The sequence below is a fragment of the Rhinoderma darwinii genome, chromosome 1, assembly GCF_050947455.1.
Source record: "Rhinoderma darwinii isolate aRhiDar2 chromosome 1, aRhiDar2.hap1, whole genome shotgun sequence".
Classification (NCBI taxonomy): Eukaryota; Metazoa; Chordata; class Amphibia; order Anura; family Rhinodermatidae; genus Rhinoderma; species Rhinoderma darwinii.
This window is the reverse complement of record NC_134687.1, coordinates 288,483,378-288,508,729: the sequence shown is the minus strand read 5'-3', so window position 1 is coordinate 288,508,729 and position 25,352 is coordinate 288,483,378. Positions and strand designations below refer to the sequence as shown.

Sequence of the window (25,352 nt, the reverse complement as noted above, 5' to 3'; positions counted from 1 at the left end):
GTGCGAGGAGAGCGTGTGCGTGCATGCGCGCGCGCTCTCACTGTTCAGCTCTCGGCAGACAAGGACTAAGACTGTGATCTCCCGCGAGAGATCAGTCTTGTCCTTGTCTGCCGAGAGCATAAGAGTGAGTGAGAGCGCGCGTGCGCACACGCTCTCCACTCTACAGCTCTTGCACTGTCCGTAGCAGTGACACGCCCCCTTGCCATTACACGTCCCCTTGCCAGTTCGGCAGACAAGTACAAGACTGTGTGATCTCTCGTGAGAGATCAGTCTTGTCCTTGTCTGCCGAGAGCTGAAGAGGGAGAGCGTGCTCTTGCTGTGACGCTGTCCGTAGCTGATTGGACAGTGTCACAGCGATGTTACACGCCCCCTTGCCATTATACGCCCTATTGACAGTTCAGGGGGTTATTTAAATATCGGGCGCCGAATATAACGGCACTGATATCTAAATAACGGAGGAGGGTAGGAAAGAAGTGCCCCAGGGTTTGTTCAGCTCTGCCCATTACATGCTGCACATGTATATGGGCAGGTGAAAGGTTCTCTTTAAGCAGATGCAGAAGAAAGTGTCCTTATGGCAAGTTTAAGCCTGTATATTTTTAAAAATAATTTTAGAACAGAACTGAAAAATGTAAGCCAATTAATTTTCCCCCCCAAAAAAATATTTTATGGTTTTCGTGTAATAATAATAATAATATTATATAATGTATAAGTATTTTGTGAAAAGTTGAAACGTTTACACAAAGTCAAATAACCATCAACTACATGAAAGGTACAGGCTATCAAAACCTCTGCAAAGTTTTTTTTGCCTACAGATTAGAGAACACTTACCATGATCTGGCACAAAAAAATAAGTAGTGTGAGTCCAAGAACCATTTCCAGCCAAAGAAGTGGCCCGAACTCTTACACTGTAATTTCCTGGGGGAAGAGCACGCAGCTTTGCTCCCTTATCCTGGAGATACTGTTTCTGGGAAACACAGACATTTTCTTCCTGCACAGTGATAAAAATAATATAATCACTACAAATAACAATCTGCTAGAAATAGAATATAAAATGTACAGAACATTTACCTGAGTGTCTCCGAGCCGGGTGTATTGTACCTCATATAAAACAGTCAAGCCATTGGGTTCTTTTGGCTCCTTCCACATGAGGTGGATGTATGGTGAGACATGCTCATAAGTTACTGGTTCCTCAATGTTATCTGCTTTTGCTGTGAAAAGTCAATTATTTGCAGTTTCAACAGCTAGGTCTACAGATACTGAATAGTGATTTTTGTTGACATGTGACCACACAAAATAAAATCTATACATTGTCACTTGCTTCTTACACAAAATTAAATCATCAGTAAAAGGAGTTCAGGTAAAGAAGAGTTCAGATATTCTTCCAAGCCCTTTATGTATGTATTTGAGCTGGAGTGTATTTTTTATGTATTGCCTTACAAATATGATGGTGCAGAGGTTATTGCACAGATTATACAACTAGGAGCTGCGGCGTGGGAGAAAATATACCTAACACTTTGCATTTGTAAATCACCAACGCCAAGAGCCTGGTTTGTGATGGAGGGCTTAATGTGATATACAGGGATTGCCTTGATTTGCACAACCCACCCAACTTAAGAAATGTGCAACCATTATTAAAGGGTTAAACTATGGCATATTTGTTCACTACAAATGCAGTAAAAGTCTGATCTGTGGAGGTGAAACACCTACCAATTCCAAGAAGAGGAGTGCTCACTCAGTTATTTACATATCTACCATAGACTAATGGAGAGTGACCATGCATGTGAGCCCAATTCTCCACCTGGAAATGGTAGTCGGTCCTTTTTTGGGGATCAGTATAGGTCCTGGCGGTCGGACGCCCACAGATCAGACGATTATAGCCATGTCCGGTAGATATGCCATAAAATCAAATCTTTAGAAAAACCCTTAAACTTGGTTTAAAGGCCTGTATAGTGTATAATGCAAATGCACTTTTAATTCCTATGTAATTTGTGGTCATATCAAAATGGCAATACAAAATGAAAAGAGTATTACAATCTAGCAAACAACCACTGTACCCTGTGTGGGCGGCTCACCTTCTGGCATAGTTCTGGCACTGACGTATGCAGCTACACTACAGCCAAGTAAAACTTCATGGTTGCAGGCATGGATTTCAATTCGATATGCAGTAAAATGCTTCAGGCCAGAAATGACAAAAGTCTCCTTGAACCAAACCTTCTGAGAAAACTTCTTGGGTTCAAGGTCATCAGGTGCTCCAGTTGAGGTTGCATTTGATAAAGGATTGGGTGTCACTTGAACGGACACGGTACCGTTTGCAATACCAAAGGTATCTCTGCGTTTTCTAGAAGGTCTGTGGTAGGAAGGAAAACAAAGATTATTAATTCCTCAGCTATTCTGTCCATCCCAAGAATTTTGAATCTGGCTTGGCAAACTGTAAACCCCACTACGGCGTGCCATCTCAAATTCAAGGCTGGACAAAACCTGGTTGCCAATTCGCCACGGCAAACTGGCCGTGGCAACCGTGTATTGCCTCCTGCCCCTTATACATTGACAGATGATTCCATCTGGTGCCAAGTGCATGGAGCTGGATGCTGTCTCCTGGCAGGAGCAGTCAAACATCACTAGTATAATGAGAGGTTTGTGTGCCCCTCCTGCAGTGGTCTCTATTAGCAGAGATGATGCAGGAGGCTGCATACAGAAGGCAATAGGCTGCTTGTATGTGGCTTACTGCCAGCAGAGAGCATCAGGAGTGAAGGGGCAACTAGTGGAAAGGGAGCCTGCTGTGACTTTTAGGAAAGTGGTGGAGGAGTATGTTGTGACTAGGGTTGTTGTAACAACTGGAGAAGTGAGGACTCCACCGTGGGAGGGTTCTGTGAATACTCAGCAGATTGGGGAGTGGTCTGTAGTAACTGCTGGAAGTGTGTGTGAGGGGTGGCCCTGCTGTGATTACTAGTGAAACAGAGACTGCTGTGACTAATGGGGTGGGGTGGGACTGCTGTGACTAATGGGGTAGGGCTGCTATAACTACTGTAAAAGTATGGGGGGCTGCCTAGACTTATTTTCACTGTAAGAAGTGATGAAGGGGACGCTGCCATGAGTGCGCGTAAACCTCCAGAGTGCTCTGTAAGCGCAGGCTTGAATATCACTAGTTGCAGTATGCTGCATTTATTGATTTTTTATTTTATTTGCAGCAATCTGTCCTCAACCAGGTTGTGTGGACCTGGCCCTATAGCGTGTAGTTGCTGGCTCCTAAATTTTGTGGCGGACTCCTAGACTTGGCTAAAATTTGTCAAGTCCGGCTGTAACTTATTGTTCTGTGAAGAAATTACACTGGTCCAAAGTTCTTATTCTCAATCTTACCTCGGAATGAAGACCACATTGTGCAAATAATTCTCAAAGGTTTTCCGGAATGCCAGTTCAATGTGCTCATTCATAATTTGAGCCTCACTTTTTGGGCAGGAACAGCAAGCTGCATTTGAATCCTCAGTGTCTGTTCCATTGGGTTTAGAAGCATCTTCTGTTTCTTGAGGAGGTGACCATGTCCTGGAGGGCAACTTTAACCCTGTGAAAGCATGAACTAGTTAAACAACAGTAACATAATAATGCCACAGTTCCAACAATGATACTATGACTTTATTGGCTTAAATGAGATTAGAATATTGTGAAAAAAAAACAGAAAGTAGATGAAATTATAAGACTTTTCTCAAATATATATCATTAGCAGAATAGCAGATATCCCTCAGTATAAGGCTACGTTCACACGTAGCGGAATTGTGGATGGCTTTTCCATCCGGATTTGTAGGCGGAAAATCTGAAGCGTTTTACAGTAGCAGCAAAATGTATATAACAAATCTCATCCACACATTGCGGAAAATTCCAGAGCAGAAATTTAACTGCGGTGCAGATTTTTAAATCTGCAGTATGTCAATTTATGCTGCGGAATGGTTGCGCATTTATTGCAGATTTTTCCTATTAAGTTCAAGTAAAAATCTGCAAATTTTTATTTATTTTTTTGCTGTGGAATAGCTGCATATCCACAGCAAAAAGCGCAAGTAAAAAACCAAAACCCTATTTCCACTTAAACCCCTTCATTATTTTGGCCTTAATAACAAAGATTTTTTTTTAGTTTTTTCATTATCGCCTTCCACGTTACCACATTTGCATAGTTTTTATTTTTGTCGCACAATAAAAATCTTTTAAAAACAAAAAATATTTGGTTTTGCATCGCCACATTCCAAGAGCCATAACGTTATTTTTCCATTGATGTAGCCATATGAGGGCTTGTTTTCTGGTAGACTAGGTGTAGTATTTTGGGGTTCATGGGGCTTACTGATTAACTTATTTTATTTTTTGGGGGTGAATGGAAAAAAAAAGAAGAAGCCATTTCAGTCGTTTTTGCGTTTTTTTTTTTTTTTAACAGCCTTAACCCCTTCCCGCTCCTTGACGTACTATTACGTCATGGCAGCTGTATCGTTCGCGCTCCATGACGTAATAGTACGTCTCGGGAGTAACGGCCGTTTCGGCCGTCCTCCCGACACATACAGGAGCTGTGACGCTGCGGTCTTGTTCAGCAGCTGTCACAGCTCCTACAGCGGGGACCGATCGCCGTGTCCCCGCTGATTAACCCCTTAAAAGCCGCGTTCTATAGAGATCGCGGCTTTTTAGGGGTTAAGCTGCCATCGCTGGCCTGCTACGCGATAGCGGCCGGCGATGGTGACTATGGCAACCGGACACCAAACAATGGCGTCCGGCTATGCTATAGACGGAAGCCTAGTGGGTCCTGACAACGTCAGGACCCACTATGCTTGCTGTCAGTGAGTAGCTGACAGCTCTAATACACTGCACTACGCATGTAGTGCAGTGTATTAGAATAGCGATCAGAGCCTCCTGCCCTCATGTCCCCTAGTGGGACAAAGTAATAAAGTAAAAAAAAAGTTAAAAAAAGATGTGTAAAAATAAGAAAATAAAAGATTTAAAAGTAATAAAAGGAAAAATCCCCCTTTTTCCCTTATCAGTCCTTTATTATTAATAAAAATATATAAATAAACAAATAAACTATACATAATTGGTATCGCCGCGTCCGTAACGGCCTGAACTACAAAATTATTTCTTTATTTATCCCGCACGATGAACGCCGTAAAATAAAATAATAATAAACCGTACCACAATCACAATTGTTTGGTCACTTCACCTCCCAAAAAAATGGAATAAAAAGAGATCAAAAAGTCGCATGTACCGAAAAATGGGATTGATAGAAACTACAGTTCGTTACGCAAAAAATAAGTCCTCGCACGGCTTTATTGATTGAAAAATAAAAACGTTCTGGCTCTTAGAATACGGTAACACAAAAAGTGAATGATTTTTTACAAAACGTATTTTATTGTGCAAACGCCATAAGACATTAAAAAAAAACTATAAACATCTGGTATCGCCGTAATCGTATCGCCCCGCAGAATAAAGTGAATATTTTATTTATAGCGCACGGTGAACGCTGTAAAAAAAAAAGAATAAAAAAACAATAGTAGAATTGCTGTTTATTAGTCACCACGCCACCTAAAAATAGAATAAAAACTGATCAAAAAGCCGCATGCACGCCAAGAAAACTACAATGCATTCCTCAAGGGGTCTAGTTTCCAAATTGGGGTCACTTTTGGGGGGTTCCCAATGTTTTGGCACCACAAGACCTCTTCAAACCGGACATGGTGCCTAATAAAAAAGAGGCCTCAAAATCCACTAGGTGCTCCTTTGCTTCTGAGGCCGGTGCTTCAGTCCATTACCGCACTAGGGCCACATGTGGGATATTTCTCAAAACTGCAGAATCTGGGCAATACGTATTAAGTTGCGTTTCTCTGGTAAAACCTTTTGTGTTATAAAAAAAATGGTATAAAGAGGATTTTCTGACAAAAAAAAAAAATGTAAACTTCACCTCTACTTTGCTCTAAATTTTTGTGAAACGCCTAAAGGGTTCATAAACTTTCTAAATGCTGTTGTGAATACTTTGAGGGGTCTAGTTTCTAAAATGGGGTGTTTCATAGGGGTTTCTAATATATGGGCCCCTCAAAGCAACTTCAGAACTGAACTGGAACCTTAAAAAATAAATAAATGAGGCAATACTTCGCTTCTTACATTATACTGATAATGAGCCGTGCCCACCCCGAGATGACCCCAGTTTTGACCGTTTGTATAAACGGAGACCCCTATTAGACCGTTTCAGTGCCCGATTTTCCCAAGCATTCACCCCCGAGAAGTGTATTTCTATTGATGAGTCCTTGGTACATTTTAAAGGGAGGGTTCAATTCCGCGAGTACCTGCCGGGTAAGAGGGCAAGGTATGGCGTGAAGATGTATAAGCTGCGAGAGTGCATCAGGGTATACCTACAGGTTTAGGATATATGAAGGAAAGGCCACCCCCAAACCAGACTGCATCCTGGACTACAATAGGTACATGGGAGGGATGGACTTGTCAGATCAAGTCCTGAAGCCCTACAGCGCCATGCGGTGTCGTATAAGAAGCTGGCCGGGAACATCATACAGATGGCTTTGTACAATGCGTACGTGCTACGTCGATGTGCAGGCCAGACAGGAACTTTCCTGGAATTTCAAGAGGTGATTATCAAGAACCTAATCTTTAGGGACCAAGAAGGGGGGGCACCCAGTACTTCTGGAAGCGGGGCCACACGCATCGTACCTGGGCGGCAACACTTTCCAGGAGAAGTTCCCCAAACTGGCAAGAAGGGAAAAAGTCAAAAGAGGTGCAAAGTCTGCAATAAGAGGGCGATAAGGGATGACACAATATATCAATGTGACACGTGTCCCGAATAACCAGAGCTCTGTATGAAAGAGTGTTTTAAAATTTATCATACATCCCTTGGTTTATAATTTACCCCAATTTTACTTACCCTGATGCACTCCGCACAGCTTATCCCCCCTCGTCTTTCCCCTCTGAGCCCTGCTGTGTGCCCAGGCAGCTGATAACAGCCACATGTAGGGTATTGCCGTACCCGGGAGAACCCACATTACAGTTTATGGGGTGTAGGTCTCCGGTCAAAATGCTCACTACACCTCTAGATGAATGCCTTAAGGGTGTAGTTTTTAAAACGGGGTCACTTCTTGCGGGTTTCAACTGTACTGGTACCTCAGGTGCTTCTGCATACATGACTTCGCACTAGAAAATCCCCAGTAGGCCAAATGGTGGTCCTTTCCTTCTGAGCCCTCCCATGGGCCCAAACGGCAGTTTATCACAACAAATGGGGTATTGCGGCCTTCAGAACAAATTGCGCAACAGAATGGGGTATTTTGTTTCTTGTGAAAATAAGAAATTTTCAGCCAAAACTACATATTATTTGAAAAAAATAATTTTGTTTTCATTCCCAGCCCAATTCAAATTAGTTCTGTGAAAAAACTATGGGGTCAAAATAGTCACAACACCCATAAATGAATTCCTTGAGGGGTGTAGTTTCCAAAATGGGGTCATTTGTGGTGGGTTTCTATTGCTTTGATACCTCTGGGGCTCTGCAAATGCGACATGGCAGCCGAAAACCAATCCAGCAAAATCTGTACTCCAAAGAATACACAGCGCTCCTTTCCTTCTGAGCCCTCCCATGGGCCCAAACGGCAGTTTATCACCACAAATGGGGTATTGCCGCACTCAGGACAAATTGGGCAACAAAATGGAGTATTTTATTTCTTGTGAAAATAAGAATTTTTGAGCTAAAATGACATATTATTGGGAAAAATATATATTTTTTTAATTCCCAGCCCAATTCAAATAAGTTCTGTGAAGAAACTATGGGGTCTAAATGGTCACATTACCCATAAATGAATTCCTTGAGGGGGTGTAGTTTCCAAAATGGGGTCGCATCTGGTGGGTTTCCATTGCTTTGATACCTCTGGGGCTCTGCAAATACGACATGGCAGCCGAAAACCAATCCAGCAAAATCTGGACTCCAAAAAACACACAGCGCTCCTTCCCTTCTGAGGCCTCCCATGGGCCCAAACGGCAGTTTATTGCCACAAATGGGGTATTTCTGCACTCAGGAGAAATTGGGCAACAAAACTGAGCATTTTGTTCCCTGTGAAAATAAGAAATTTTGATAAAAAATTACATCTTATTGGAAAAAATGTCATTTTTTTAATGTCACAGCCCAATTGAAATAGGTGCTGTGAAAAAACTGTGTGCTCAAAATGCTAACAACAACCATAAATGAATTCCTTGAGGGGTGTAGTTTCCAAAATGGGGTCACTTTTGGTGGGTTTCCATTGCTTTGATACCCCTGAGGCTCTGCAAATGCGACATGGCACCCGAAAACCAATACAGCAAAATCTGGACTCCAACAAACATATAGCGCTCCTTTCCTTCTGAGCCCTCCCATGGGCCCAAACGGCAGTTTATCACCACAAATGGGGTATTGCCACACTAAGGACAAATTGGGCAACCAAATGGGGTATTTTGTTCCCTGTGAAAATAAGAAATTTTGATCACAAATGACATTTTATTGGAAAAAATGACATTTTTTTCATTTCACAGCCCAATTCAAATACGTGCTGTGAAAAAACTGTGCGGTCAAAATGGTAACAACAACCATAAATGAATTCCTTGAGGGGTGTAGTTTCCAAAATGGGGTCACTATTGGGGGATTCCTACTGTTTTGGCACCTCAACACCTCTTCAAACCTGGCATGCTGCCTAAAATATATTCTAATAAAAAAAGAGGACTCAAAATGCACTAGGTGCTTCTTTGCTTCTAGGGCTTGTGTTTTAGTCCACGAGCGCAGTAGGGCCACATGTGGGACATTTCTAAAAACTGCAGAATCTGGACAATACATATTTAGTAGTGTTTCTCTGGTAAAACCTTCTGTGTTACAGAAAAAAAAATGAATAAAATTGAAATTCAGCAAGAAAAATGAAATTTGCAAATTTCACCTCCACTTTGCTTTAATTCCTGTGAAATGCCTGAAGGGTTAAAAAACTTTCTAACTGCTGTTTTGAATACTTTGAGGGGTCTAGTTTTTAAAATGGGGTGTTTTATCAGGGTTTCTAATACATAGGCCCCACAAAGCCACTTCAGAACTCAAGAGGTACCTTAAAAAAAAGGCTTTTGAAATTTTCTTAAAAATATGAAAAATTGCTGTTTATGTTCTAAGCCTTGTAACGTCCAAGAAAAATAAAAGAATGTTCAAAAAACGATGCCAATCTAAAGTAGACATATGGGAAATGTGAACTAGTGACTAATGTGGGTGGTATAACCGTCTGTTTTACAAGCAGATGCATTTAAATTCTGAAAAATGCAATTTTTTCAAAATTTTCTCTAAATTTTGCAATTTTTCACCAATAAACACTGAATATATTGACCAAATTTTACCTTGAACATGAAGCCCAATGTGTCACGAGAAAACAATCTCAGAATCGCTTGGGTAGGTTTAAGCATTCCCACGTTATTACCACATAAAGTGAAATATGTCAGATTTGAAAAATGGGCTCTGAGCCTTAAGGCCAAAACTAGGCTGCGTCCTTAAGGGGTTAACCATGTGGTTTAATTAGTGTGTTAACTTTATTGTTCGAGTTGTTACGATCGCAGCAAAACCATATATGTGTATTTATTATTTTTTTACACTTTTAGGCCCCATGCACACGACCGTAGTTTTCATCCGTAATTACTGATCTAGAATTGTGGACCCATTCATTTCTATAGGCCACAGACACCTTTCCATATATTTACAGATGTGCACCGTGGAAATGATCCGCAAATTATAGAATATCTCCTATTCCTGTCCGCAATTACGGCACGTAGAAGTCCACGGGTGCTTCCGCAATTGCAGACGGCTATGTATGTGTTCCTATGCGACCGCAGGGAATTCACCATAGAGACCTTTTCAAGGAGTTGGCACATGTTGGTGACATCATTTGTAGCCTCCCAATTTTTTGTGGATCCGTAAATACGGATGCACTATAGACCATATTTGCGGACAACGTGCCAGATACGTGGAAGACTTGCGGATGACTATGGAGCCGTATTTGCGGACATTAAAAAGCCTTAGGGTCATGTGCATGAGGCCTTACTAAATGAAACCACTTTTTATGGGAAAAAAAGTGGTTTGATTTTTACTGCAGTTTTTATTTTAAACTTTAACGGTTTTTAATATTTATTTTTTTTAATCCTACTAGGGGACCTTACCATGCGATCTTCTGATTGCTGATATAATGCTTTGGTATACTTAGTATACCAATGCATTACTGCCTGTCAGTGTAAAACTGCCCCCGGCACGGTCTAATAAAAATAAAGTCATGGCACGACCTGGGGGCTTTTGTTAGGCCCCGGCTCCCATGGCAACTCATTCGCGGCCACTGATGGGTGCTAGCTAGAGACAGGTAGGAGAAACACTTCGTTTTTCATCTTGTGATCACTGTGAATGGTTCTCACAGTGATCACATGAACGGAGACCACTGTTATTGGTCTCCGATCATCACTCTGAAGCCAAGGCTGTTGCTAACAGCCTTGGCTTCAGAGGCAGATTACCCGATGAACGGGAAAACCACTCCGATGCGGCCCAATCCACTCAGATGTGGCGCTTGCTATTGAGCGCCGCATCTGAGGGGTTAAAACTGATTGGAGACCACTGCTAGTGGTCTCCGATCGTTGCCCTGAAGCCCGAGGCTGTTACCAGCAGCCCGGTCTTCAGGAGATCCCCGCGAAAACCGCTCCAATGCGGTCCCCTCCTCCCAAACCACTCAGATGCGGCACTTGCTATTGAGTGCCGCATCTGAGGGGTTAAATACGATCGGAGACCACTGCTAGTGGTCTCCGATCGTTGCCCTGAAGCCCGAGGCTGTTACCAGAAGCCCGGTCTTCAGCAGCACCCCGCACGATGCGGGGAAAGTTCTTCTGAAGTGCCGATGTGAAACACTTCAGAAGAACTACCAGAACGGCCAACGTAAAAATACAATACGCCTGTCGTTAAGGGGTTAACAGTGCACACCGTGCAGAGTTATATTGCAATAGATCAAACTTTTACGGACATGGTGATACCAATTCTGTTTATTTCTTTATTGTTTACAGGGAAAATGGGAAGAGAGGGGCTTTTGAACTTTTAATATTATTTTTCTATATTCCTAGAAAAAGGTTTAGTTCCACTAGGGGGTTTGAACATTTGATCATTAGATCGCATGCACAATGCTTATGTATTGCAGTGTATTATGTTTTTGCCATCTCCTATTAAGTCCAGCAAGAAACAATAGGGGGACCAAGATGGCAGACCTAGTGGCGATGGGGAGATGGAGGGGCTTAGATGCTGCGGTTGCTATTGACCTCGGCATCTAAGAGGTTTAAAGTCTGGGATGAGAGTTAACTTCTTTCCCGGACGTTAGAGTGAGGTGTCGGCTTTAATATACAGCTGACAGCGGCACCTAGAGTGGGCTAAGCATGTGGGCCTGCTACATACTCCCCCCTCCTGACTAACGTACAAGTACATCAAATTTCGGAAAGGGGTGAAGCAATGAATTTAATGGAAAACATTTTAGACTATTTCTCCTTACTTTTCGTGCTTTAAGCAGGCATCCCTCTACTATATAATGTATATCTAAGCATAATTCACTGATCAGTTATAACATTAAAACCACCTTCCAAATATTGTGTTGGTCCCCTTTGTGCCGAACCAGATTTTTGCTGCCCTATCTGAGGGCAGCATAAAGTAGTGACAAAGACCCTGAGCATGACGCTGTGTCTTGAAGGCCAAGTCAACACCTTGAACTCTTTGTCATGTTCCTCAAACCATTCCAGAAATTTTTTTGCAGTGCGGCAGGGCACATTATCCTGCGATTAGGAAATACCGTTGCCATGAAGGGGTGTACTTGGTCTGCAACAATGTTTAGGTAGGTGATATGTGCCAAAGTAACATCCACATAGTGAACCCAAGGTTTGCCAGCAGAACAGTGCCCGTACCATCACACTGCATCCACCTTCTTCTCATAGGGCCATCCTAGTGCCATCTCTGACCATCCACGTGAGGTAAAATAAAACCTGATTCTTCAGACTAAGGCCCCTTCTTCCTTTGCTCCGTGGTCCAATTTTGATGCTCATCTGCCTATTGTAGGCGCTTTTGGGGGTGGACAAGGGTCAGCAAGGGAACACTGACCGGTCTGCGGCTTCGAAGCCCCAAGCGCATCAAGCTGTGATGCATTATGTGTCAGCAATTTGTGCTACAGTAGCGGATGGGCTAGCCCTCACTCCCTACATGCATCAATGAGCCTTGGGTGCCGATCACCCTTTTGCCAGTTCAACGGTTCTCCTTCACTGTACCACTTTGGTAGGTACTAACCCCTGCATACCGGGAACAACCCATAAGATCTGCCGTTTGGAGATGCTCTGACCCAGTTATCTAGCCATTACAATTGTCAAAGTTGCTCAGATCCTTACACTTGCTCATTGTTTCTGCTTCCAACACATCAACTTCAAGAACTGACTGTTCACTTGCTGGCTAATATATCCTACCCCCTGACAGGCACCATTGTAACCAGATAATCAATGATATTCACTTCGTTGATCAGTGTATTTAGGCCCTTTATAGATAGAGCAGCATTTCTCAATCTGGGTTCCGTAGAACCCCAAGTGTCTGTGATGGGATCTCTGTGATTACAATGACTGATTTTGTGGCCTGAATGCATTGTGCATGTATCGACACCATTTGATGGCACACAAGGTATTCATATTTAGGGTCTGCTGTCTGAATTCCTTTTGTGCATAAACAATATGCCAGTGTTAACTAATATGCTAATTACGCTGCCTTATTATAAACAAAACCTTTAATAAATGTATTTAAATCACTTATTTTAATTCAAAATGATGATTAAATCTCCACTTTAAATCTTGATATTTATCTGCCCTATCCGTTTGGGCTGCACTGGTTTATTAACCGCTTCCCGACCGCCCACTGTATATTCACGTCGGCACTTGCTGGGCTCTGTGCAGTGCCGACGTGAATTCACGGTGGGTGTTAAAAGCACGATCCGGGTGTCTCAGAGTAGCGCTGACACCCGGATCGCGCTGTTATCACCTGCCTCTGGTCCCGGAGATATGATCGGGACCTGATTAGTTCAGGTCCCGGTCATGTGATCGCAGGGAAAGTGTGTTGTAGCAACGAACTGGAAAGTTTGTTGCTATAACAAACTGGAAAGTTTGTTGCTACAACAAACTTTCCCGGGGACCGATTGCGGGTGCTGCAGTCGGCTATAAGGCAGAACCGGGGGCCATGTAACAGCCCCCGGGTCTGCCATGCACAGCAGCCTATGAGAACCAGCCGGATGCTGGTTCTCATATGCTTCCTGTCAGTGTGACTCTCAGCGTCACACTGACAGTTTATAATACGTTACACTACCTAGGTAGTGTAATGTATTATAGCAGCGATCAGTGCTGCCAGGCTTCAAGTAAAACAAGTAAAAAGTAAAAAATAAAGTAATAAAAAAGTTTTATAAAAGTGTAAAAACAAGTTATAAAAGTTACAAAAAAAAATAATGCTTTTTTTCCTATAAGTCTTTTATTATAGGGAAAAAATGAAAATGTAAAAAAAAGTACACATATTTGGTATCACCGCGTTCGTAACGACCCAAACTATAAAACTATAATATTATTTTTCCCGCACGGTGAACACCGCAAAAAAAATAATTAAAAAACAATGTCAGTATCACTTTTTTTTGGTCATCAACCCTCCCAAAATATAGAATAAAAAGTGATCAAAAAGTCGCATGTACCCCAAAATAGTACCAATAAAAACTACAACCCGTCCCGCAAAAAACAAGCCCTTACACCGCTTTTTTGACGGAAGAATATAAAATTATGACTCTCATAATATGGTGACACAAAAAATAAATAATTTTATCAAAGTGATTTTATTGCGCAATCGCCAAGAAACATAAAAAACCTATATACATATGGTATCGCCGTAATCGTACCGACCCGCAGAATAAAGTAAAATGTCATTTATACCGCACGGTGAAAAGTGTAAAAAAAATATACAAAAAACATTGTCAGAATTTATGTTTCTTTGTCACTTTGCTTCCAAAAAAATGTAATAAAAAGTGATTAAAAAAAATCACATGTACCCTAAAATGGTACCAATGAAAAGTACAGATTGTCCCGCAACAAATAAGCCCACACACGGCTCAGTTGGAGAAAAAATAAAAAAGTTCTGGCTCTCAGAATATGGCGATGCAAAATTTGCAGTGTTCCAAAAGCAGATGAGATCGGGCGACCATTTATCAGTGCGACACCGGCCACATATCTGCGTATTATTATTTATGTACCCCATTATTATACCCTCTTATTATGTCCTGATGTTCTCCGCACAGGTTACATATGCCCCCACATCATAATTGAAATTCCAGCAAAACCCAAAACAGAACAGTTACCAAGCAAAATCTGCGCTCCAAAAGCCAAATGGCGTTCCCTCCCTTCTGAGCCCCACACCAGCTTACGTCCACATATATGATATTTTATATCCGGGAGAACCCGCTCAACATTGTATGAGGTATTTGTCTTCAGTGGCACAAACTGGGCACAGCGTATTGTGCATTAAAATGGCATATCAGTGGAAAATTTTAATTTCCAGTTTGCACCATCCGCTGCGCATTAACGCCTTGGCGCACCACGACTTAATAGCATGTCGTGGTGCGAGGGGTTATATATGGAGCGGACTCACGCGCTGCGCCCGCTCCATATTCTGCAGGTGTCAGCTGTGTATTACAGCTGACACCCGGGACTAACGGACAGGAACAGCGATCGCGCTGTTACAGGAGCCTGTAAAATGACATTATACTGCAATACATTAGTACTGCAGTGTATTGTACCAGCGACCTAATGATCGCTCGTTCCAGTCCCCTAAAGGGACTTTTGGGAGGTTTCCACTGTTTTGGTACCTCAGGGGCTTTGCAAATGTGACATGGCACCCGAAAACCATTCCAGCTAAATTTGAGCTCCAAAAGCCAAATATTGTTCCTTCCCTTCTGAGTCCTGCCGTGTGTCCAAACAGCAGTTTATTACCACATATGGTGTATTGCTGTAATCAGGACAAATTGTTTTACAAGTTTTGGGGTGATTTTTCTACTTTATTCATTGTAAAAATTAAACATTTCTATGTTTTTTCAGAAAAAAGTAGATTTTCATTTTCATGGCCTAATTCCACTAAATTCAGCAAAAAACCTGTGGGGTCAAAATGCTAACTATACCCCTAGAAAAATTCCTTGAGGGGTGTAGTCTTCAAAATGGGGTCAGTTTTGGGGGGATTCCACTGATTTGCCCCCTCCGGGGCGTTGCAAACGCGACATGGCACTGAAAACCAATCCAGCAAAATCTGCACTTCAAAATCCAAATGGCGCTCCTTCCCTTCTGAGCTCTGCTGTGGGTCCAAACAGCAGTTTAGTACCACATATGGGGTATCGGCGTAATCGGGAGAAGTAGCTTTACAAGTTTTAGGGTGCTTTTTAATCTTTATTCCTTGCAAATATTATTTTTTTTTATATTTTTTCAGAAAAAATTATATTTTCACTTTCACAGACTTACTCCAATAAATATAGCAAAAGACCTGTGGGGTCAAGATGCTAACTACACCCCTAGATAAATTCCTTGAGGTGTGTAGTTTCCAAAACCGTCTCACTTTTGGGGTGTTTCCACTGTTTTGGCACCACAAGACCTCTTCAAACCTGACATGGTGCCTAAAATACATTCTAAAAAAGGAGGCCCCAAAATCCACTAGGTGCTCCTTTGCTTCTGAGGCCGGTGTTTCAGTAAATTAGCGCACTAGGGCCACATGTGGGATATTTCTAAAAACTGCAGAATCTGGGCAATAAATATTGAGTTGCATTTCTCGGGTAAAACCTTCTGTGTTACAGAAAAAAATGTATTACAAATGAATTTCAGCAAAAAAAAGAAAATTTGTAAATTTCACCTGTACTTTTGCTTTAATTCCTGTGAAGCGCCTAAAGGGTTAAGAAACTTTCTGAATGCTGTTTTGAATACTTTGAGGGGTGCAGTTTTTAATATGTGGTGATTTATGGGGTCTATCTAGTACATAAGGCCCTCAAAGCCACTTCAGAACTGAACTGGCCCCTGTAAAAATAGCCTTTTGAAATTTTCTTGAAAATGTGGGAAATTGCTGGTAAAGTACTAAACATTGTAACGTCCTAGAAAAATAAAATAATGTTCAAAATACAATGCAAATATAAAGTAGACATATGGAATATGTAAAATAGTAACTATTTTGTGTGGTATTACTATCTGTTTTACAAGCAGATACATTTAAAATGAGAAAAATCATAATTTTTGCAAATTTTCTCTAAATTTTGGTGTTTTTCACAAATAAGCAATGAATTTATTGATCAAATTTTTCCACTAACATAAAGCACAATATGTCACAAGAAAACAATCTCAGAATCGCTTGGATAGGCAAAAGCATTCCAGAGTTATTAACACATAAATTGACACATGTCAGATTTGAGAAAATGGGGCTGGTCATGAAGGTCAAAATGAGCTCGGTCTTGAAAGGGTTAAGTCATTACTAAGTCACTCCTATAAAACTATATGTGAGTATAGAGATATGGTGAAATGATTCAGAGTGGCTGCAGTCACGGTTTGTCTTCCTTTATCATGATTGGTAAGACTAGCTGCTATTTCAAACTACAGAGCCAGAGGGTACCGCAGCGGGGTTCCCTGGCGTGAAGAAGTTTGTGAACCAGTGAAGTAGAAGATTAGAATAACTATAATAACAAAACAAAAATATAACTGAAAATACACAATTTTATGCAATACTCACCCTTCATACAGTAATCTAGTTCAAGCAGTTCACTATCCTCAGGTTGTTCCTGCCAATACACCAAGTAATGAGTAACATTCCCATTGGGTTCAGATGGTGGTTTCCATTTTAGTATAATCTGAGATGATGCGTTGGATATAGAAAATGGGTCAAGTGGAACCGAGGGTGCTGAAATTAAACACATTATTTGATTATAGCTACAGATAAATAGATCATTGCTATATTTTAACACCTCCAAGACAAATTAAGAGCATATAAGTCCCATAAACAATTACTTACTGGTTTCATTTGTCCTTATATAGATGATCTCACTCTTTGCTCCATACGTTCTTCCTCTTTCATCTGATGAAGACACAAGAGTCTTGACAAATACGGCATACTGTGTCCAAGGCTTCAGATTACGTAAAAGATGCCCTGGAGGGCTAGGTGTCTTGCCATCTGTAGTACGTTGTGGTGGATCCACATCCACCACTGTCCAACTATTGGAACCGCATGCATCCTGACCATCAAACTCTGTAACATTCTGATAGGGTCTGGACCATGAAAGAAATAAAAGACACAGATTGATATTGATGTAAAAACAGATGCCTGTGCTGAATATCATATAGTATCAGGTGCGGACCATCTACTACTACACAGTCCAAAAAACGGACTGGATCAATAACCCAGATAAATAGACCCCTCTCTGGTACAAATTATTATTTCCAGGATCCTTTATATTGGATGTGGCATATGATATACTACATGAGATCAAACTGCCAAACAACCTCCTGTTCAGTTTGATCACTCTTGGCAATGTCAGGGAAAAGTACCCCTACTAATACCCTACTTTACCTAGGATAGTGAAGAATTTGTCCTGCACTGCAGACACATTTTTCATGGTCATAGGTAAAGTACCTGTTTGATTTCTACTAATATTGATGTTTATACCAGTAATACAAAATTGGTATCACTGCGTCCGTAAGAAACAATTACAATATAACATTATTTAACTCGCACGGTGAACGCCGTAAAAAAAAAACAAAATTGTAAAAATTCCAAAATCGCTGTTTTTTGGTCACCATAGTGCTAAAAATTTTTTTATAAAAAGTAATCAAAAGTTGTATGTATCAATAAAAACTACAGATCGAAGAGCAAAAAATAAGCCCTCACACCCCTCAATCGCAGAAGAAATAAAAAAAGGTATGGCTCTCAGAATGTGGTGAAACAAACAAAAAAAAAAATCCTTTTTTTTTAACAAATAGATTTTTCTTTGTGAAAGTAGTAAAATATGAACAAAAACCTATACAAATTCGGTATCACCGTAATTGTATTGAGTTGCAGATTAAAGTTAAGTTGTCGTCTTTACCGCACGATGAAAGCCGTAAAAATTAAACCCAAAAAAACAATGGAGAAATCAGTTTTTTCCAATTTCAGCCTGCAAAGAATTTTTTTTAAGTTTCCCAGTTCATTACATCGTACTTTAAATGATACTAATAGAAACTGCAACTGCTCCTGCAAAATATAAGCCCGCACATCACACCATTAACTGAAAAATAAAAAAGTTATGGCTCTTGGAAGGCGGGAGTGAAAAAAAAATAGCTCCGTCCTCAAAGGGTTAAGATTTTAGATAGGCAAGTTGATCAGTGAGACCCTCTTTCGTACATAAAAACTTACTGCAAAAACAATGTGTTAGTCCCAAAATAATGTCAATACATAGCTGTGAACATGACACTCCCCATTAAAAATGTTATATATCTAGATAGCATCTCCCCAAACAAAAACTGTACAAAATATGGAAAACATGGTTGGAACACCAATCTATATCCCGAATCCACTACAGCCCCCAGGCTACTCCTGAAGTGACTATGAGAACTATTTGAAGATGTACTTCATAAATTACCCTCTACCCATACAACACCCACCGAAAGAGGTTTACAAACTGATTTTTCCCTTCAAATAACCTCAGGCGATTTTTCAGAATAAGTTGCCGTAGGTGTGTGTGTACATGGGAAACTTTTCCCTACTACAGGCTCTCTCTAATTTTCAGTTTTCTTTGATAGTGAGGGGAGCCTATCTGCTATCATGTCTTCTATACACTGCACACAAAGTAGCGCAGGATTCTCTCTTTTTTTTTTCTTCTTTCTCTCTTTTATATATATAAATATATATATATCTCAAAAGCTGCAGCAGCATGGATGAGATTATACAGCAGTAATGAGCAGTGTAGCTGAGAATTCAAAGCTGGGGTAAGATATAACACCTACTATAAGCTGCTGCAGCGCCTGTGTCTCTGTTTCTGTATCACTCTACTCCTGCTCCCTCTTTCCCCTCCCCTCTCCGTAGACTTCTATGGCCATCAGTGAAATGATACTTCAAATAATCTAATAGCCTATCTTTTACCCGGATACTCATCTAAACTGATGTATAGTCACACACTGTTTAGGTATACTGAAATGTTTTTAGGAATGTGGATTGATACATGTTTCTGCTTGTAGGACATGTAAAGAAGTGTTATGTTTCTCCTGTTCTTTGATCCATTTTTTTATGATCAAGATCAATCATATGTGCATGAAAAAACATTCTAGTTTAAAAAAAAAATAATAATAATAATATATATATTAAAAATTTTTTTTTAAACTAGAATATTTTTCATGCACATATGATTGATCTTGATCATAACAAAAAGGATTAAAGAAAAGAACACACACATATATATATATATATATATATACACACACACACACACACACACACACACACACACATACACATATATACAAAACGAAAGAAATCCCACAGCACTCCGATGGTTCCAAAAAGTATGTGATTTATTCAGTCAACAGCTGCAACGTTTCCGTCCTGCTATAGGACCTTTTTCAAGAATAGCTTGAAAAAGGTCCTATAGCAGGACAGAAACGTTGCAGCTGTTGACTGAATAAATCACATACTTTTTGGAACCATCGGAGTGCTGTGGGATTTCTTTCGTTTATGTTTTATAATCCATGGATCTGGATTACCTGCTTGCACCCATTACCGTGTTGGAATCTGTCGCAGAGTGCTGCTTATCTCTACCTATACACACATATATATCTATATATATATAGATATATATATATGTTAGAGAGGTGCTGGAGACAGCCTGTTATGTTATGCAAATTATGTATTTAAGATTGAAGAAAAATAACAATCTACTCCAACAACTTCAGGAGGGCTAAGGACTACATGTTAATACTTACGCCTCCTTATAATGAAACATGAATCCCAACAAATCTCTGTAGTCAGGCGGCCAGTATGGGTCCCATCTAATTAACACTTTATCGTAGCTTGATTTTATATAGTTGAAGCGCAGCACATCAGTCTCACCTGTAAAAGGATTGTTAAACCCATCAGAAATGATAAACTACCATCATCCTAAAGGTCTACTTATCTTTATTACAACGTAACACTCACTCAAGTCTTATGCACATGACATGTAATAGACAAATGTCGGTTTTCTGTCATCACCCAAGTACTCACACATGGGTGTCTGCACTTTTGTGATTGGTTGACACTGCAAGCAGAACCGCTCACCAGCGATGAAGACAGAGGATCTACAAAGATGCTCTTTGCTTAGCTTTTCTGTACGTCCCCCTTCACACTTACTCAAAATGCACAGAGCCTTAGGCTTCTGTACCAAATCCCAATTGCCTTTTTTGTACTGGCTATATACAATCGTACATAGATTGAAATTACCTGTATTTTTACCTGAATTTCAAAAGGTTGGTCTGACCACTTATTGTGGCACCAAGATTTTAATTATGCAGCCATGAATAATGCGGGCTTTCCTTTATGTCTGAGCTTTGTGGCTACACAGAGGTAGACCAATGACTGTCGACTTTAGGAGCTAATTCGGTGCCTGGGCGTACACCATATGGAATCCAGCGCACAGACTAATCTGTCAGGCACATTTATTCAATGAAATGTGCCAGAAAAGGGCATTAGAAAAATGGTGCAAGTGACATGTAGCTTATTTATGAAATCATTTTTTAATCTTGTTCTCCAACATGTACAACAGATTTGAAAACGGAGGATGAAAGGGGTCGAAACAACTCAAATTGTAGTGCCAGATTCATTACGGACTTACTAGTATACTGGTGTACATGTGCGACATGAGGTGGAGTAAATGCGTATAGCATTTGCACTCAATAGATTAAGTTGTGTGCGCTATTTTGATAAATTTCAGGTACATGACCAGATTTTTCCTTTGCAAAGTGTTGTTTGTCTGCGGTGCAAATTTACATCCATTTCAGTGTTCGGGTATGTTCACACGAGGGCGTCCGTAACGTCTGAAATTACGGAGATGTTTAAGCCTGAAAACATCCCCGTAATTTCAGCCGTACCGGCATGTGCAGGCGCTTGAACGCCGCGTCAATTACGGACGTAATTGGCGCTGCTATTCATTGGAGTCAATGAATAACGGCTCCAAATACGGCCAAAGAAGTGACAGGTCACTTCTTTGACGCGGGCGTCTATTTACGCGCCGTCATTTGACAGCGGCGCGTAAATTACGCCTCGTGTGAACAGACAAACGTCTGCCCATTGCTTTCAATGGGCAGATGTTTGTCAGCGCTATTGAGGCGCTATTTTCGGACGTAATTCGGGGCAAAAACGCCCGAATTACGTCCGTAAATAGGCCGTGTGAACATACCCTTAATAGCCACCATTGTAGCACAGATTTTGGATTATGAATTGAAGGAAGATGCTTATGTAACAGACTACAATTCGCTTTCTCCATGAAGAAAACTTAGAAGGAAGATATTTCTTTTAGGCTTTATTCAGACGAACAGGAATTACGTCCGTGCAACGATTGTGATTTGCACGCGCATTGCACGGACCTATATTAGTCTATGGGGCCGTGCAGACATGTCTATGATTTTTACGCAGCGTGAGTCCGCTGAAAAAAAGTCACGACATGTCCGTTCTTTGGGCATTTTGCGCGAATCACGCACCCATTGAAGTCAATGGGTGCGTGAAAACCACGCATGTTGCACGGAAGCACTTCCGTGCGAACAGCATGATTCGCGCAAGAGCTGTCAAAAGGATGAATGAAAACAGAAAAGCACCACGTGCTTTTCTGTTTACAAACATCCAAATGGAGTGTCATAATGATGGCGGCTGCGCGAAAAGCACGCAGCCGCGCATCATATGCTGCTGCCCCACGGAGCTGTTAAGTTAACGCCACGCTGGTGTGAATCCAGCCTTACATAGTTGATAAGGTTAAAGAGACTCTGTCACCAGATTTTGCAACCCCTATCTGCTATTGCAGCAGATAGGCGCTGCAATGTAGATTACAGTAACGTTTTTATTTTTAAAAAACGAGCATTTTTGGCCAAGTTATGCCCATTTTTGTATTTATGCAAATGAGGCTTGCAAAAGTACAACTGGGCGTGTTGAAAAGTAAAAGTACAACTGGGCGTGTATTATGTGCGTACATCGGGGCGTGTTTACTACTTTTACTAGCTGAGCGTTCTGATGAGAAGTATCATCCACTTCTCTTCATAACGCCCAGCTTCTGGCAGTGCAGACACACAGCGTGTTCTCGAGAGATCACGCTGTGACGTCACTCGCTTCCTGCCCCAGGTCCTGCATCGTGTCGGCCACATCGGCACCAGAGGCTACAGTTGATTCTGCAGCAGCATCAGCGTTTGCAGGTAAGTAGCTACATCGATTTACCTGCAAACGCCGATGCTGCTGCAGAATCATCTGTAGCCTCTGGTGCCGATGTGTCCTCGCTCGTCTGACACGATGCAGGACCTGTGAGTGACGTCACAGCGTGATCTCTCGAGAACACGCTGTGTCTGCACTGCCAGAAGCTGGGCGTTCTGAAGAGAAGTGGATGATACTTCTCGTCAGAAAGCCCAGCTAGTAAAAGTAGTAAACACGCCCCGATGTACGCACATAATACACGCCCAGTTGTACTTTTACTTTTCAACACGCCCAGTTGTACTTTTGCAAGCCTCATTTGCATAAATACAAAAATGGTCATAACTTGGCCAAAAATGCTCGTTTTTTTAAAATAAAAACGTTACTCTTATCTACATTGCAGCGCCGATCTGCTGCAATAGCAGATAGGGGCTGCAAAATCTGGTGACAGAGCCTCTTTAAAAAAAGACACAGGTCCATCAAGTCCAACCTATAATCCTACCGTGTTAATCTAGAGGAAGGCAAAGCCCCCATGACTCCAGATATGGCAATCACAATAAATCCCTGGATCAACAGCCCAGTATCTCCAGAATCTAGTACTCATAACCTGTAATATATGTTTCAAGAAAGGAATCAAGGCCCTTCTTGAACTATTTCAAAGAATCAACCACCACAACATCCTGTGGCAGAGAGTTCCATAGTCTCACTGCTCTTACAGTAAAGAATCCCCGTCTGTGACGGTAGTGAAACTTTTTCTCCTCTAGATGTAGAGGAGGCCCGCTTGACATTGTTAAATGCCTAGGTGTAAAAACATCATTGGAAAGATCTCTGTACTGTCCAGTTATAGATTTGTACATTGTAAATAGATGACCTCTCAGGGATGTGTGCACAAGTTTGCTTGTGGTTTTAATGCAGCATGACAAAACAGTTGCCATTAAAGTAGCTTTTTGAACAATTTCTAGAACAGCTTCTCCTGTGGCTGAAAAGTTCTGCAGCTACCTGCCATCAGATTACATTGTGTCTGAAAATACTCTCAACATAGCTGACAGAGATGACAAACTTCAGATACTTCATTTTTTCCCCCCTGTAACCGATTTTTCTATTATATTCTATTTATACTGGCCCTCTTTGATACGACAACTCTTTTGCTCCACTATTTACATACCACTTGCTGTCTTTGCATATCCAGGTGCAGGCTCATGGTTGTGTCAGTGTGTGTCTTGTGCTGCTGCTGTGAGACACATTGGGTTTTGGTTGAAGGTCAGGTGTGTGGTACGCCATAACAGGTTACTATTACCAAGAACTTGAATACTGTACTTAAACTTATATGCCCTTTTTGTTGGCTTCCCAGTACTAATCTACCGTATCTTAAAGGCTATGTACACCTTTGAAATAGTTTTTTTTTACTTTAAAAAATAAATAATCTTTACTTTTTCAGATACAGCTCCTTTGTACACAGAATACAAAGCAGCTGTATCTGAAGAAGTAAAGATTATTTTATTTTTTTTAAATATCCAGGGTTACATGGCCTTCATTGAAGGGATATACTAAGAGACCTAATATGCATATCTTCATGGTGTTTGGTGCAGCATTCTAAATACTTTTTTATTAAAAAGTCTTTTTACTTTTTGAGACACAGCTGCTTTGTATCCGGTATACAAAGCAGCTGTATCTAGCGCTGAAACCTGTATCTGTCAGGCAGGATCCACCTCTTATCGAAGTTATGAACTTAGATGTGATCAGTAACAGCTTGATCCTGCGTGTCAGAGACATGCAGGACCCGCTGACACTGAACCCGTCAGTACAGCTGACCTGACAGATGCAGGTTTCAGCACAAGATACAGCTGTTCTGTATACAGGATACAAAGTTGCTGTATCTCAATAAGTAAAAATGATTTTTAACAAAAAGTATTCAGAATGCTGCACCAAACACCCTGAAGGTATGCATATTAGGTCTCTTATGAAATCCCTTCGATGAATACCATGTAACCCTGGATATTTCTCATGTGCCCTATCAGGCAAGGAAAATCTTGGCTTCTACTTTATTCAGTCTTCCTCACCATCTGTTCAGGAATTTATAACCAAAATAAATGGGCTAAACACCTGGGTTACCATTGTGTTTTAGTATGTGTCTGTATTAAATGTGCGATGCAACATGCCTGTTGTATTTAAAAACCACCTTATTTTATTCTCAAAAAGCCTAGTATGTTATTCTATGCTCATCTTTCTGTGCCTATGGGACATCGGGATGCCACAGAGGTCTGGGTCCTAACTGTCTCCTTGGATGGACTACCATTATATGTACCACAGCTGTCTACTCCACTATCTAGACTTGTTCCTAGGGGGGTGGGTGAGAGATTTGAGGTTGTTAACTGTACTTTTTTGTATTTTACTTAAAAAAAAGATATATATCTAAATAAAAGATTTGTTTAAAATAAAAAAGGCTGTAACTGGTAAGATGTGCTGCGAGTTGGAGTTTTAGGGCTAGTTCACACAGAGTATGTTGCCGCTGTTTTTGACACGGAAACCACCTTGGAAACAGCTCCAAAAAACGCACGAAATTGCCTCCCATTGATTATAATTACGTGAGTGGTAAAAAAAACGTTTGCGGGAAAAAGAAGCGTCATGCCCTTTCTTCGTGGCATTTCCGTCTTTGACATCAATGGGAGGCAGAGAAAGCGGTATTCGCAAAGTTTTGTGCCCGCGGCGCTCAACGGCCGTGGCCGAAAAAAACGGCACAAAAAACGCAGCAAAGAGAGTGCAGGCAGGTCAAAATCTGCTTCCAAATTCCTTCAGGAATTTGGAGGCAGATTTTTCCCCCTGCAAAAAAACTCTGTGTGAACAAGGCCTTATAGGTTGAAGAATTTTACACTATACCATATGAATGTTGAGA

General features: G+C 41.1%; 1 protein-coding gene across 1 annotated transcript in view; it reads right to left on the bottom strand.

The window, feature by feature from the left end:
• INSR (insulin receptor) overlaps positions 1-25,352 on the bottom strand; it is a 136,641-nt gene that overhangs the window by 35,755 nt on the left and 75,534 nt on the right. Inside the window, exons 7-13 of the mRNA XM_075825294.1 lie at positions 20,014-20,140; positions 17,075-17,328; positions 16,796-16,963; positions 3,358-3,559; positions 2,073-2,347; positions 1,069-1,208; positions 829-988 (exon numbers count right to left, since the gene is read on the bottom strand). Of these exons, the coding sequence (XP_075681409.1) occupies positions 829-988; positions 1,069-1,208; positions 2,073-2,347; positions 3,358-3,559; positions 16,796-16,963; positions 17,075-17,328; positions 20,014-20,140 (1,326 nt within the window). The remainder of the gene's footprint in view (positions 1-828; positions 989-1,068; positions 1,209-2,072; positions 2,348-3,357; positions 3,560-16,795; positions 16,964-17,074; positions 17,329-20,013; positions 20,141-25,352) is intronic.